General features: G+C 43.8%; 1 protein-coding gene across 4 annotated transcripts in view; it reads left to right on the top strand.

Annotated features, from left to right (window-relative positions):
- LOC126527032 (uncharacterized) overlaps positions 1–17,027 on the top strand; it is a 69,441-nt gene that overhangs the window by 8,993 nt on the left and 43,421 nt on the right. For 3 of the 4 annotated variants that reach the window (XM_050174745.3, XM_050174744.3, XM_050174747.2), the window contains 5 exons: positions 6,146–6,282; positions 13,475–13,565; positions 14,497–14,600; positions 14,772–14,805; positions 16,041–16,120. In XM_050174745.3, coding sequence (XP_050030702.1) covers positions 6,146–6,282; positions 13,475–13,565; positions 14,497–14,600; positions 14,772–14,805; positions 16,041–16,120 — 446 coding nt within the window. Of the gene's footprint in view, positions 1–6,145; positions 6,283–11,716; positions 11,834–13,474; positions 13,566–14,496; positions 14,601–14,771; positions 14,806–16,040; positions 16,121–17,027 lie in introns of those variants that run through there. The other variant, XM_055068528.2, reaches the window with a different exon arrangement.

Below are 17,027 nucleotides of genomic sequence, written 5' to 3'. Positions count from 1 at the left end.
GCACAGAGAGGAAGCGGCTGTCTCACATAGCCGACGGAATTCGCCGCCTTTATGGCTCCGGTTACGATTAGCGTGCGGATGGCGCGCTGATGAAGGCCAGTACACATGCTACAAGAGCCAGAAAACTTTTCCCGCATGTAAACCGTAGATTTCCGACAGCTTTGGGGCAGCGCACAAATGCCGACGATCGCATCCCTCCTTACGTTCCACGAGGAGGCATGTAGGAACATAACATTGCAGTTGTTTGCCCGGAAACGAACTCACTGGATCGCTGAATACAGCTTTGCAAAAACATACTCACGAAAGAACATTTATAACACGAGGAGATGCTAACACTTCGCTTTCGTTCGCGTCGAAAGTACTGCTTGCTACCAGCATCTTTGGTTTCTTGGAGAGGCCGGCTACGTATACATGTAAGGAGCAACGCCGAACTCCTCAGAGAAACGCAAGCTCTCGAAATTTACCATTACCGTCTCACTAAACCACAGCGCCAAACCACCTTGCACCGTGCTTCATCTGTGGCGGCCGCGGCCGGTCTGGACGAACACCAATGTTGACGTCACGAGGCGCTCGACCAATCACAGCCGGAAATAAGGCACGCGAGCTGCCCGAGTCTGCTGCTGCACTTTTCGTTGAAATAAAAACTGTTTGCGCTTTCTTTCGCTCAATTTCGATGCAATATACGGATTTGGAGGATTGAAAACCATTACGTACAGCTCTTCACCCATTTTTTATAGAAAGCTCTTCAGCTTCCCTTTAAGTTTGATTACGACTACAGCTACCCTCTCATTAATGCCGTAGAATTCGTTAATGTTGCCCGCTATGTCCTTATAAATTGGGAATCCTACCCCGTATTGCTTCTTATCTAGGAGACCTCTACAGCAGAGGACATGTCCGTTATTCAGCAACGTATTAGCCTCACTAGTTCTTCTAATCTCACTGAGGCCGATGATATCCCAAACAATTTCTGATAATTCCTCAAAGAGTCCTGTTAAGCTAGCCTCACTCGAGAGGGTTCGGGTGTTAAACATCGCAAGAGTCAGTTTCCATTGGTGGCTTGTCCGTATCCAGAGATACTTAGCACCCACTGCTGTGTTACAGGTCTGACCGCCACCTTGGTCAGGTGCTCCGCAGCTGCTGAGACTGAGGGCCATTGGGTAATTGATTTAGCCATTTGGGAGGGGGTGGCTGAATACTGCACCAGGGAGGCCAATTCCTGATCTGGTGAGGGAGTGTCTTGTCGAAGCTTTGTGGGCCTTCCTAATTTGGTTGTACGTGGATTAGTATAGCCCCATTTGTTCTCGGCATCTTTTGCCTGTGACAGGCATCACTCCAAGCCTACAGAAGTTGTGCGCTGGTGGAGGTGAATTTCAAGCTCACCATCATAAAAAAAAAGGAAACCAGCTTATAGCGGGATTCGACTTCCAACTATGGCAACCCAGCATTCGCCATAGCTTAGTCAGATAATCCCGCAGGTGGGGAGGCTACCTTATCGCCGACAAGTACAGCGTCGGGGGCCCTACATGCCTAAAAACTTCGATTTCTCTGCAATAGAAGTGTTTTCCTGATTGCGATGGGTAACTCAATAAAGAACGTCTTCTGAACGGTTCCGGCCTCGTAGTTCCGGAGTCGCACGTGCGCAGGTGACACGGCGTAGTATTGCTCAATGGTCCCAACATCGTGGTTTCGGAGTCACCCGTACGCCTGCGGCCATGAACACGGCTAGATATACGATACATATACGGCGAACTTGAACAATACTTAGATGTACACTAGTGTGGAAAAAGAAAAGAACATTAGAAGAAATAAAAACCTTCAGCGCTTACTGGGAATTCACTAGTACTGAGCACTAGTTCAAGACGGTACACCAAACAATTCACGGTCTTGGCTGCCCGTCTCATGCATCGAGAAGTCTTTCCGAACGAGACGGACCTGGTACTGATGCGCCGCGCAGGGCTGAGACGTCGGATGGGAGGAGGGTGCAATGACTGAGACTTTCGCTCAAAGGCAAATTCTCAGTGGCGAGACGGGCTGCCAAACAATAGTTCTGAGCCGCGCGTAAATATGTGACCTTGGAAGCGGCCTTGCTTTATGGTTGGAAAGCGCTAATACGACGCCTCCTTTAAGCTACAGCATAAGCTTCTGCCTGCGATCAGTTAGACATGGTTTGTACAATTCGCGCTGGAAACCTATTGACGTCCCGTTTGCCGCCGAACTTGCAATACTTGTAATTTAGCAGTTGCGAATGCGCGCTCGGGATCTTATTGAGTACAAATGAAAACCCATGATAACTAATATATAAGTGCAAATGTAGAGGAAATAGATGGGTGCGAACTACGACCATTTTTTTTTACATGATGAAGATTTGTATTGTGACCTTTGATTCTGTTGTCGTTACGTTATTTTTCTTATGATGTGCGTGATACTGTAAGGGGATAAGAGTAAATGGAGAATACCTTAGTAACTTGCGCTTCGCTGATGATATTGCTTTGCTTAGTAACTCAGGGGACCAACTGCAATGCATGCTCACTGATCTGGAGAGGCAGAGCAGAAGGGTGGGACTAAAAATGAATCTGCAGAAAACTAAAGTAATGTTTAACAGTCTTGGAAGGGAACAGCAGCAGTTTACGATAGGTAGCGAGGCACTGGAAGTGGTAAGAGAATACATCTACTTAGGACAGTTAGTGACTGCTGATCCAGATCATGAGAGTGAAATAATCAGAAGAATAAGAATGGGCTGGGGTGCGTTTGGCAGGCATTCGCAGATCATGAACAGCAGGTTGCCATTATCCCTCAAGAGAAAAGTGTATAACAGCTGTGTCTTACCAGTACTCACGTACGGGGCAGAAACCTGGAGGCTTACGAAAAGGGTTCTACTTAAATTGAGGACGACGCAACGAGCTATGGAAAGAAGAATGATAGGTGTAACGTTAAGGGATAAGAAAAGAGCAGATTGGGTGAGGGAACAAACGCGCGTTAATGACATCTTAGTTGAAATCAAGAAAAAGAAATGGGCATGGGCAGGACATGTAATGAGGAGGGAAGATAACCGATGGTCATTAAGGGTTACCGACTGGATTCCGAGGGAAGGGAAGCGTAGCAGGGGGCGACAGAAAGTTAGGTGGGCAGATGAGATTAGGAAGTTTGGAGGATCAACATGGCCACAATTAGTACATGACCGGGGTAGTTGGAGGAGTATGGGAGAGGCCTTTGCCCTGCAGTGGGCGTAATCAGGCTGATGATGATACTGTAAACTGTCTCATCATATTTTGCTAGAGTTGGCTTCTGCTAATTTGACCCTGGCGGCACTGCCTAAACGATGGCATGACAACGGATGCACCACGATTGCATGGGGACAGCACAATTATGATTGAATGAATAAGAAAAAAAAACGATGTCTATGGACAGATGAAGCCTGTATGACAATGACAGAATGACAATACTGAAGTGATGATGACAGTAAAATCACAACATGACAGTGATGACAATGGTATGATGACTGCATGACGAGAGTCAAATGTCGAAGTTAGAATGACAACGATAAATAGCCAAGACTGCATCACAACGATAGTACGACAATGGAAGCATGATGACTGTATGACAAATATGGTATGACAGTGGTATAGGGACAATGGCGCACAAGACGACTGTATCACAAAACCTGAATGACATTGATGGCTTGACGACAGCTGATGTTTGGATGACCACGACAGTGTGACAACAGTTGCATGATAGCGACTGTGTGACAATGACACAATGACGATGATAGCATAACCATGGCAGCATAATCATGATAGAATGATGGCATCATCATCATCATCAGCCTGGCTACGCCCACTGCAGGGTAGAGGCCTCTCCCATACTTCTCCAACTACCCCGGTCATGTGCTAATTGTGGCCATGTTGTCCCTCCAAAGTTCTTAATCTCATCTGTCCACCTAACGTTCTGACGCCCCTGCTACGCTTCCATTCTCTTGGAATCCAGTCCGTAACCCTTAATGACCACCAGTTATCTTCCCTCCCCATTACATGTCCGGCCCATGCCCATTTCTTTTTCTTGATTTCAACTAAGATGTCATTAACTCGCGTTTGTTCCCTCACCCAATCTGCTCTCTTCTTATCCATTAACGTTACGCCCATCATTCTTCTTTCCATAGCTCATTGCGTCGTCTTCAGTTTAAGTAGAACCCTTTTCCTAAGCCTCCAGGTTTCTGCCCCGTACGCGAGTACTGGTAAGACACAGCTGTTATACACTTTTCTCTTGAGGGATAATGGCAACCTGCTGTTATTGATCTGACAATGCCTGCCAAATGCACCCCAGCCCATTCTTATTCTTCTGATTATTTCAGTCTCATGATCCGGATCCGCGATCACTACTTGCCCTAAGTAGATGTATTGCCTTACCACTTCCAGTGCCTCGCTACCTATCGTAAACTGCTGTTGTCTCCCGAGACTGTTACACATTACTTTAGTTTTCTGCAGATTAATTTTTAGACCCACCCTTCTGCTTTGCCTGTCCAGGTCAGTGAGCATGCATTGCAATTGGTCCCCCGAGTTACTAAGCAAGGCAATATCATCAGTGAATCGCAAGTTACTAAGGTATTCTCCATTAACTCTTATCCCCAATTTCTTCCCAATCCAGGTCTCTGAATACCTCCTGTAAACATGCTGTGAATAGCATTGGAGAGATTGTATCTCCCTGCCTGACGCCCTTCTTTATTGGGATTTTGTTGCTTTGTTCATGGAGGACTACAGGGGCTGTGAAGCCACTGTAGATATCTTTCAGTATTTTTACATACTGCTCGTCTACACTCTGTTTCCGTAATGCCTGCATGACTGCTGAGGTTTCGACTAAATCAAACGCTTTCTCGTAATCAATGAAAGCTATATATAAGGGTGGGTTATATTCCGCAAATTTCTCTATCACCTGATTGATAGTGTGAATATGGTCTATTGTTGAGTAGCCTTTATGAAATCCTGCCTGGTCCTTTTGTTGACAGAAGTCTAAGATGTTCCTGATTCTATTTGCGATTACCTTAGTAAATACTTTGCAGACAACGAACAGTAAGCTGATAGGTCTATAATTTTTCAAGTCTTTGGCGTCCCCTTTCTCATGGATTAAGATTATGTTGGCGTTCTTTCAAGATTCCGGTACGCTCAAGGTCTTGAGGCGTTGCGTATACAGGGTGGCCAGTTTTTCTAGAACAATCTGCCCACCATCTTTCAACAAATCTGGTGTAACCTGATTCTCCCCAGCTGCCTTCTCCCTTTGCATAGCTCCCAAGGCTTTCTTTACTTTTTCCGGCATTACTTGTGGGACGTCAAATTCCTCTAGACTATTCTCTCTTCCATTATCTTCGGGGGTGCCACTGGTACTGACAGCATAATTAAGATAAATAACGAAGAAGGGCTGACATTGATAGAACAAAGGAGACGGCATAATGACAATGGGATTAAGATGTTGAAGTGATGACTGTGTAAAATGACGGCATGATATGACGACCGTGTGACAACAATGGCATGACTGAGAGTTAGATGACAAAGTTAGAATGATGACGGAATGACTGTGACGGCATCATGACGACGCTATTGCAATGAATGCATTACGAATGTATGATGATGACACAATGACAATGTTGACTTTGACAATTTACAGGCAATCGAATGGCGATAAATGTATAACAACAACGGGCACAACAATGACTGTATCTTTAAGCCTGTATGACAATGATGACGTGATCATGATGGCATGACGGCATCACAATCACGAGCGCTTACCTAATGGACCAAACTATTAGACAACTTCAGCCACTGGGTCAGCATAAGACAGACAGACAGGCGTGTGCTCCCCACAATTGAAAATGCCTAAAGTAGGCAAAGAATGCTAATCGCATTAAAAAATGCTGAAACACACACATGGCATTCAGCCATTGCACTTGATTATTCTATCAGAGTGAAGTACTGATGCAGCTAATGTTTGAAAAAACAAGGTATGTCTAACTTTAGAAGCAGTATTGCTTAGACAGCATGCAGGAGGGTTACCTCACTCTTGTTAGCAAGTGCTGGATTGAGCATTGTCTCAGCATGTACCAGGGCAAAGAACATGCAAAGTATTAAGCCTGGTGTGAATTTATTTGCTCTTGCAGTTTTGTATGTGAAGCTGCCTGTGGGCTTCCGTACGGCCAAGGGTCCGAGCATGGACATCATGGCCAATGGCGAGAGCCTGCCCAGCCAGCAGCCTATTCCAAATGGCATCTGCTCCTCTGTCCCGCTGGACCGAGAGGTTAGTACTTGGCGCTGGCAGCGCTGAGCTTGATTGTTTCAAATATGGTTGAACCTTATTATAACAAACTTGTACTTGACACAAAAATACCTTTGTTATATACGACAATTGTTATAAGAAATGATTCAGATTTACTTTGTTATATTTAATAATCAGTTGTATCTGCGTATGCTGACGTTTGACGGCAATTTTGTTCCAATGTTTTCCACGCAGCAGTGGATCATTCTGCAGTGTCATTGTCAACCTATGCTCCAAGCACTGAGTTTCATCACGCCCACATAGTGGGCGTGATAACTTGATAAACTTGAAGTCAGGCTCTCCTATACTTCTGTTTTTCTGTGAAATTGAGGATGCAGAGAATATGCTTTACTATTAAAAAACCCATTATAAGTTTTGTTATGCGATGCTGTTAAAAATCGACAGCTTTATTGCACTCGTCAATGTTTCAGGATCTAAGTGCAAAAGACAGAATGATTTTGTCTTTGTTCTTTGTGAAATGGCACTGGGATGACTGAAAGCAACTGCACAAAAAATGAAAACTGAGAAAACGGGGCTCAAAGTTTCATTTGTTGTAATCATTTAAGGGGGGACCTGGGCCTCAAGCAATACCATTATTGATATTGCTGCTATAGGAACGAAATTTGTAGGTAATATGTAATTTAATGTGCTTGATGCAAATATGAAATTAGTTTTTCTTTATGTAATGAGAAAATTTTTTTATAAAATCTTTCTTGTTCCCATGTTTCGCGATGACTGGCAGAAGATTTTTGCAGTAAGAAAGGTAAAAGTTATGTGAAAATATTCCCGAATTTTCAAGGAGTGCAGTAAGCATTGTCTCATGTTTCTACCTCTGTTCTATCCAAAGTTACAAAAGTTCAACACATCTCCTCTGGCTGACATATCTCCAACATATCTGACATCTCCTCTGGCAACCTCGACAAGAAATAAAGTATAGCCCCAGAGATTACATGTTAGACAGTAATCCTTGAGGCCTTGCCTTGGTTGCAGCACTACGCCTCAGAGATTTTAACTGCAAATGCCAATCTTCGAGGCGGTGTCTGAATTACAGGTCGCATCAACATCGCCATCATCATACCCTACTCTGGCAACCCCGCACATGGCCTGCTGTTGATGCTCCGTTTGTTTAGTTTGCCTTTTGGACACTGTTCCACTATTCGTTGCTTGTTAGCTCAGTTTGCACTCTAAACAGCGCACTGCTGGCTCCCAGAAGCCTTTCTCATGAACTTATCTACAGGCCGCGTCAAATGGCACCAACGCGGTGCCTCGCAGTCTGACTCGGAATGAGTCTAGAGTCGCAGTTCGAATGACTCCACAACTGAAAAGCCTGAACCTGCCGCCTACTACAACATTCTCAAATGTGGACGTCATTGATGACTTGCTATGCTTCTGTGTGCCGATTTCTGCCACTGCTACATTTGAAGACTTTGCAGACGTCGATAGTGTGGTGTCGTCGTGTGTCGAACTGAATGATGACGAAATAATTGAGCAAGTTCTTCCACCGTCAAACAGCGACTCTAACTCGGATGAGGATGACGTGCCATGTGCTCCAGAGCCTTCACATGCAGATTCGAGCCTTTGCAGTTCTTACATTGGAGTACAGCAACAGCACAAAACTGGTAGAAATACAGGTGTACTTGGTTGCACTTAAGCGAAAGCGTATGCAGCAACGAATCAGCCACTTATTCCTTGCACAGGGGCCTTAAAACATAAATAAAATATTTTTTGGATGCATTTATACTTACAGACATTCGATAGTTCGGACTCATTTACGTTCCCCGTGGAGTCAAATTATCGGTCGTCGACTGTACTTTGATGTACATAACTTATCTGGCAAATGCATGCATCAGGACTGCGCAGTGTTGTAGCAGATCATGCATTTGCTGTGCTAAGAGACTGTAGTGATGGTATCTTTTTAGCAATAGGAATATTGTCATATATTAATGATGGTGAAGAAGGTAGCAAAAGTGTGATTGACAAAACTAGCGTTTTATTGGGTGAACCTGGGCCCTCAAAAGCAGGCTACACTCAAAGGAAAATGATAGTGGCGAACACAGTCGGCAATCGTTGAAAATCTGATCTGCCGGTCAAGTGCGTCGGCTTCTATACATACGCCATCGAACATCCCAGAGTAATCGCTGGTGCCCGTGTGTCTTCCAGAAAGTTCTACACCATTCGTGTCGCGCATACACGCGATCAGATTACACAAGGTTCGGTGACAACAGACAGCAGATAGAGCCGCCGACAACATTCTAGAAACTTATGATACATGCAGGCGCATCCTGCGCTGAGTGACAACCTTTGTTAGATGATGAAAAGTGCCCACCCGAAAAAGATAAACAAGTCCACGTGTCAATGCCCCCCTCTCAAAAATCATCGTCCCGATACTACAAACATAACCGTAGAGCGGAACACGAAAAGACACTTATCAAAGAAACGAAGTCCAAAGTAACACAGCCCCTCCCCCTCACCAAAAGAAAGTCCAGAGGTCAGCTATGCAAAGTCCCAAATTTAATTTGCGCTGGTAGAACGGCTTAAGTCGCACAACGTAGACTATTTCGGGTCGTGAGCGGCACCGCTGTGATAGCGAAATGCTGTCTGGTACGACCTTGTAGTCAAGTGCACCAATGCGTCAGATGATCTTGTAGGGCCCTTAATAGCGGCGTAAGAGCTTCTCGCTAATTCCTCGTCGGCATATTGGGGTCCAAACCCAAACACAATCGCTGGGCTGGTACTCGACATAGCATTGTCGAAGGTTATAGTGTCAGCTGTCAGTCCTCTGCTGGTTCTTGATCTTCAGGCGGGCGAGCTGTCTGGCTTCTTCGGTGGGCTGGAGATAGGTGGCGATGTCAAGATTCCCCTCGTCGGAGACATGCGGCAGCATGGTGTCAAGAGTCGTCGGGTTCCTGCCGTAAACCAGCTTGAACGGCGTGATTTGTGTCGTTTCTTGCACCGCCATGTTGTAAGCGAACATTACATATGGTAGGATGGCGTCCCAGGTCTTGTGTTTGATGTTGACGTACATTTCTAGCATGCCGACGAGGGTCTTATTCAGGCGCTCCGCAAGACCATTCATCTGCGGGTGGTAGGCAGTGGTCCTCCTGGGGCTTGTCTGGCTGTATTGCAGAATCGGTTGGGTGAGCTCCGCTGTAAAGGCCGTTCCTCTGTCGGTGGTGAGGACTTTTGGGGTACCATGTCACAGCAGGATGTTCTTAACGAAGAATTTCGCCACTTCAGCTGCGCTACCTCTTGGTAGAGCTTTCATTTCAGCGAATCGGGCGAGGTAGTCCGTCGCCACGATGATCCACTTATTGCTGGTTGTTGATGTCGGAAAGGGTCCCAACAAGTCTATCCCAATCTACTGAAATGGGCAAGGACGCTCGATCGGCTGTAGTAATCCCACTGGCTTTGTTGGTGGTGTCTTGACGTAACGGGTAACGTTGGTAGTCGGGCACAGCCAGTAATACTTCTCCTGTATCCTCTATAGCGTCTGGGAGAATCCAAGGTGCCCAGCTGTCGGATCGTCATGTAGCACTTGCAGTGTTGCAGAGTGTTGGCTGATGCTAAGTGTTGGCTGATGCTGAGGTGCAGGTGTACTTCATCCAAATTAATTAAACCCTTTAAAGCAGTGGAACAGAACCCTGAAGCATTGTGCGTGGGCTGCGAGTATGTCGGGACAGTTGACGTTGACTATCTAGCTGCTGAGAAAGAATCTCACTTGTGACAAAGTTCGGGCCTCATACCAATGAGCTTGCTATCAGTTGATAGAAATAGCTCATATTTGAAAATATTTGCTTCTGTATGCATCTCTTTTTATTCGTATTTGAAAATGTTTGGCTCGATTTGTAATGGGCTTTACCATTTTTTTCGAAGATATTTGATTTGCTGTATATTTTACTACCCTCCCTTCTGTTTTCTTTTGAATAAAATAAACACTGCTCCTTACTATTCAAACTGGATTAAGTCGCTTTTTATTTTTAACATCATTACTAGAGAGTGACAGCATTGGGCGACATTATGTCAGCCCATCTTGACATAAAACAGTGTTCTATGTTACTCAAGAAATTTTGCAATGGCACTCTGGGAAAACCTGGAAAACTCAAGGAGTTTGGAAATGTTAACTTCGTAGACACCCTGAACACCCTGCAGATAAGAATTGTGACCTTCAGGACACTCCAGATATACTTAGATCTTACATACTTAGATACTTAGCTGCGATGAAACTGTTAGAGAAGAAAGCGAAAATCACCAGCGGATGCTGTTGACATTCCGGTCTGGTCTGGTGCACTTTCACCGTCTGTACTAAAGTCTGACAAATTGAAGCAGTCTTCCAAGTCTGTGCTGCTACCATAATCCAGAAATTCGAGCCCACATGCATCGGAATACGTCGAAATTTGCCATTTCTGTGGAGCAGGCGGCGGGCCACGTCGACACCATCTTCGAAACCATGATCGCTTGTCTTCCCAACTAATGAAGACTCTTCAAAAATCCCTGCACAGTGGAAAAAATGAAAAACACAAAAGCAAAATTGATAGAATAGTTTCTCTAACTCTTTAGTTACTATGCCTATTCAAATCAATCACCAGTGATCGATGCTTTAGATTGTCGATTTTGACATATTGGAGCTGTTTCTTATCCATTAAGGCCACCCAGTAGTTAGTACAGACACTGAACTTTCAGAATCAGTTAAAATTTTCGTGCTCTGGTGGTGATGCGATTTTGACGGACCTTTTTTGACGGACCAAAAAAGGCGTGGACCTTCTGCCGCGCTCGAGAAAAAAGCATGCCGATCACAATTACACTGCACTAGCATCAAAATGTTGTAATCAAATGACTCCCAGCAAGTCAAGAATTAAATTATATTGCTGGCTTTGCCTTCCGACAGTGCTGAGCGGTGATAGTTACCTGAAAATGACGCCAGCTGTTGACTAGTGAGCTTTAGTCTGGAGTTCAAGTCGTTTTATTCCGCGAAAGTGTATTTCTGAAGATCCGCCACATGTCCAACATGTGGACCTTGCATTTTCACCCAGTTTCCAAGAGTTTTGGTTTCGCTTCTCTCTAAAATTCAGGCAAGGGGCACTGTCAGTGTCACTGCGCAGTTACCGAAAGTCGGTCCCATGGTGTCGGCCCTTGCGGCTGTGTTGCGAGAAAAGCGCCATGCACCATGCTCAAAAATATGCTGCACCCGCACTTCAACGTAGTGATGAGGACTCAAGTTATGATTCTGAAGATGACAGCAAAGCTGAATCAAGCTCTGATGGCGATGATGTTTCGAGTCTGCATGGGACATCCGCAGCTGTTAACCGGCGAGTTTTCTTTATGGTCTTGAGGGGTCTCTTTCCTTGTGTGCACTCATCCGCCTATCTTTTTTGCATGACCTGAGATCTCTACTGATTATCTTCAGGGTGCATACTTCGCTTGGTTATGATGTGCTGATGTCGGCAGCAAAGAAACTTCCGTTCACGCCAAGAAGGCTGCCCGTAGCACACCTCAGCCCCGCACTATGGATCAGCACAAGACAGCTTACAACGACGTAGGATTTCTTTCTACTCTTCTTCTCTGCAGAGGTGATAAAAACAATCTGCAAAAATGCAAACAGATATGCTTCGATGTATAATCTTGTTGTTGCCCAGCTATGCTGAGAGCGATTGGTTCTGGAAGAGGTGCATGACTCTAGACGAACTGGGAAAGTGCGTTCCTGGGCTTCTCATCGAACCATCCTCAGAAGGTGCCGAAAAGGCGGAATTGCATAATGTGTTACGAGGAACGCAATGTTTAACAAAAAACTAGACGTTTTGTGGGAAAAGTGCAGAGTGCTCCTATGCATCACAAGATCCAGGTACTGCTTCATCACATGGCATGAGCGATGAACTGGTCTTAGTTTCTTTTTTGTATCCGAAGAATGGCAGTGTACTGAGCATTTATTTTTTCAGACACTTTTTCTGGGTTATTTATCTTTGAAATGTATCTTCTGAATTTTCTTTGGTATTGATGTTTTTGTAAATATCATGTTTCCTTGTTGTTTTTATCAACTGGCAGCAAAAATAGTGCTTTCTAGAATTTTTATATTTTACCTAATAAATTTTTTTTTTTTGTTTCACAATATATGTTTTTGGTAAGAGCATTTCATTGCACGCAATATGCTATGCTGCAACGTGTGCTGGAATATTATTTGTTGTGGTAAATAATCTTTTTCTGAGACCTATAAAAACCGAGCATTTTTTCACGGTAACAAAGGAGTTAACCCATGAGATTGTGCAAGGAGCGCCAAAATTCAAATTTGTAACCATCGATAACATGCTCTCGATGGGATTGGGCGACCGTCCTTTGGTGCCAGTGGCGAGCTAACTCGTGAATTCTTCACAATTTTTGTGTGTGTGTGTGTGTGTGTGTGTATTCGGTTTCTTGCAATTTTGACAAGAAAATAACACACAATGACTTTCGCCAGTATATCTTGTACTTGTAAAAATTTTTTCGGAATTTGTCACGGCAGTTAAGGGAATAACTGAAACTGAAGTCTATTGTATATAGTAATTCTAATTGTGCTCGAGTGTAACACTAAGTAAAAAGTGCGTCATCAATACTTTTAGCTGCTGGCACTGCAAAATTTTAATTTGTTGTTTTTTAATTACTCAGTTTCTTGTATGCTTTGTAGTCTTTACGAGTCTGCAGAACTGGTCTGTGACTGTACAGCTTTATTTTGCTCAATGAGTCTAGGTGTATATCTCCATGCTGTTTATTGCTGAATTATAAACAATATGGTCTGCTTTGCAGCAAGAGGATGTTTTTTAAGGGCTAGTTAAGTGTGTTCACCTAAGTGGGTGTCAGCTGGAGGGTATTTTTTTTTTCTTTTGCTTTGATGAAACATGCACTCTCAGTTATGAAATGTTGCTTCAGTCTGAACTTTACATTCATGCAGCTCTTTGAGTCAAGCAGCTTCATTGTTTGCTGTCTTTGCTCACTGCCTTATTTCCACTAAATTGAGCTTGAAGTGTGCGGGGCCCACAAAGCTTTTATAAAATGCTTTCCAACTATGGCACACAAGTCTATAATATTATAATAATAAATTTTGTTATATGTATCACTTTTTTAACTGCAGTGGAGCATTGCGTTCAACTTTTTGCTGCTGTGACACCAAATGGCAACAGGCACGCTGCTTTTTAATGTATTGCAGCCGCTTCGTCACTCTGTCCGGCAGCAGAGGCGTCCAGTCTGCTACACGGATGACTCGATCGAGCGTCGCACATTATCACCTGCTGTGCACGGTGAGCTTCACTATTTTCCTGGGAGCGGAGAGACCTAAAAGTTTGACTTGTACTGCTTGCCCTAACAAGGTTGGCTATATCAGTAGTCCATAACAGACTGAATGGAATTATGGGTAGCTATGACCACAAGTGCATAGCTTGACATTTACGTTTTGAAGCTTTTTTTTCTATGTCAAATTGACATCGCTTATGGTAAAAGTGCAAGTTTTGTGCAATGGAGGGTGAGGAGAAGGTAAGATTGTACAGCCAGAGCAGCATATCGGAGACCGCATTGTATTTGTCATTTTACAAACTGAAATGGACTTGTACTTTGTTTGGTGGTGCACTTTGTGGTCTGTTCTTCTGTGGAAGCTTTATTCACTTGAGAAAAGCAGCATTCAGAGGCCTTATTTTGCAATGATTGTCCTAATTTGTTATTTTTCTTGCCTGTAATCATTGGTGCACAGGGTTCTGTGCTGGTGTTATTGCAGGATTGGTTACTTGGCTTGATGGATGACAAATGAATAGGGGAAAATGAAACGTTTTATCACAAGATATGGTCGCAGAAATATTGCAGTGCAGTGGTGCCAAAATCCTTCTATTTGCACTGAATACGTTGTCACTGTAATAAGGCTGATACCAGCATGTCATTAAATTTTGCCTTGAGCTTAGTTGAAAAGTTGCTAAGGGCCCCAGCATCTTGGAAGATTCAGAATTATGTGCACATGATCTTTATATGTTGGGAGATTCTTAAATTGAAAGTAGCAGAAAACAATAATTGTGTGAGATGCATACTTTTGTACCACATATCGAAAAACATAACTTCCAATGTGACCTTCCAATCACAAAAGAGGGAACTACACATTGTGTTGAAGTATTCCTTACTTCTCAAGAAAGTGTTGTAAAAAAAAGGCATGCTCCTTTCTGTTCTATTTCATCTTTGGCGTTGCAGCATCTCGAAGCTCGGCACGCGTTGCTGCAAAGTGCAATGCGCAGGCGGCCAACGACCGGCCCCAAACGACACGAGAAATTCTTGCCTCCCTACCTGGTGTTAAGGTAGGTGCCACTCCCTTTCTTACCTGTCCATGTTCTTCTTGTCAGTGCCTTTAAGGGGCTGCGAATATTGTGAGCTGTGAATATTCTATGCCACGCCTTTGTTGTAGCAATTAGTAGCTCCATCTTTGTGAAATCTGTCAAGTAATGTGCCTTCTATTTTGTGCTTCACAGCCTCACAAGCGTTCATCACGGAAGCTCAGCATGAGTGAGTATGACTTGATCAGTTGGCATTAACTTCCTGTTGAGTTTTTGGCACATTTACAGGGTTGTGGGTCACTTATTGGATGCAGGTATTCTCGCTGTAATTTTTCCAGTATTACTAACTTATGGTGCTGAAACTTTTAGAATAGTCAGTAATTGTTGGAACCCCGAAATAGCTGTAGGACCAGGACATTGGTGAGAATATGCAGCTGTATGCCACCGAGAGGGATACACTATAACCAAGAGCAGCCAGTAATGCAGCCTGTATCGTAGCCCCGAAGCTTCCCTAAGGCCATATCATTGGAATGCTCAGTGGGGGGCCTATGTCAGTAGACTCTACACAGAATGAAGGAACTTGTGTCAGTTATAATGGAGACTACAGAAGTACTAAGCTTGGTTAAAGTGAAGAGTTTGAAAAGGCTTGGATATAACTAAATAATTGCACCAAATATAATGAAATGTTTGCGAAGCCTTGGGTGCATTTCGGGCAGTGACAAACTAGACCGATAGGACTTCCTGAGAGAACTTCCTTGTACAGCTTCACTGTATTTGATGTAGAGTCGCCTCCTGTAAATTCGACCCTTGTGGGACCGCAAGATATGGTTGAATTAACATATGGTAACCAAATGAACTAATTCGAATAATCTTTATTGCTTGAAGGACTCTGTAGTGTCTTATTGCTCTTGAAGTGTGACTAAACCAGCATGGCAAAGAGCGCCTGCATGTTTAAACACTGTCTCAATGTGACACGACATGAAATCAGCAGCAACAAAAGGCTTCAAGGACGGAAGGAGCGTGGCTCACTAAAAGATAAAAATAGATTTCAATAAAGCGTCTTCACGCTTAGGGAAGTAATATCATTGTCAACTGTATTGCTTGTGTTTTCAAGCTTTTAGTAATCACTGTGCATTCGAGGGGATGCTGGTGAGGGTCAGTGGAGATTGAATTAACTGAGGTGACATGTTTTGAGTTCGAACTTTTTTCTTTTCATAGCATCATGTGGTTTCTCACTGGGGCTTTCCTGTGCGTTTGAATTAAAAGAAAATTCTAATTAAACGAGGTCGAAGTAGCAGGAGTCCGATGTATGAATTGCTTAAATTTGCATACATTTCAAAGGTTTTTTATTCTTTGAGCAGCTTTCCAGATGTATGGAAGTTGGAGAATAAACAAATAATTTTGCTGTGAATCTAGTAAAAGTGTTTGAGCTTGGCCCTTCTTTAAGCAGTTCCACTTCTACAGCTGCCCAGATTGCAGAGACCCGGAGAGGCTTAGTGGACCTAGAAACACCCGATTCAATATTGGTCAACACTAACATTAAGGTGAGTGACTGCTACTAGTTTGAAAGCTAAGTACGCTGGTTCACCTGTGAACGTTTAGTGTCGCCCCGGGAAATGTGTGTTGTGTTCATGTATGTGGTTCAAAACATTTAATGTGCATCACCTAATTGCTAATTCTCTGCATGTAGAACAGACGTTTGCTTTGAAGAGCTTAACTCGACAGCTGACTGTGCCCCTTCTTTACAGCAAACAGTAGTTATGAGCTTGTTAATCTGCAAACTGTACAGTTAACCTTGTTAGAATAAAGTTACATCTGACAAAAGAATATCTTTGCTGTAGGATCGAATTATTCATTAAAAGCATATATTCCTTAAAGGGGGGACGCATCTTTCGCATCGTGAGAAATGGCCAAAAAATTGACTTTTTGAAAATCACATTTTCAATTTCTATAACTCTTTTTCTATCTGATTCTGAAATATCATGACTGTAAACCATGTACAAGGGCTCTAAAAAATTTGTTTTATCAGTGAAGGTGGTGAAAAATGTTGCAGAAATCAAGAAAGCAGCATTTTTCAGGCCACAATATCTCTGAAACGGCGCAACCGAGCGCTGTTGGAAAGTGCATTTCTTCGTCTTCAAATTTGCTGCTTCAGCTACCTCCTCCATACAGAAACAAGCACACAAAAAGCAAATGATTGTAGGTCGTGCTAGAGTCTCCAATTGGCTGCGCCCGCCATGTGACTCCAGCGCGGTTCGCCATTGGTCCGGGCCTCGCGTCGTCTACTCAGTTCTTTGCACCTCACGAATCTGGAAGTCTCCACTCGCCGCAATCTCGACATGTCAAAACGGGCGCTACACGGGCATCATAGTAGCGTGGCCGAACCCTACATTTGTGGATGTCTCAGACCCACGGCTAAGCATACCGAGCATTGGCGATGCGGACATTGTG

The sequence above is a fragment of the Dermacentor andersoni genome, chromosome 9, assembly GCF_023375885.2.
Source record: "Dermacentor andersoni chromosome 9, qqDerAnde1_hic_scaffold, whole genome shotgun sequence".
NCBI lineage: Eukaryota > Metazoa > Arthropoda > Arachnida > Ixodida > Ixodidae > Dermacentor > Dermacentor andersoni.
The sequence above is the reverse complement of the archived record's forward strand: the minus strand, read 5'-3'. Positions and strand labels throughout refer to the sequence as shown.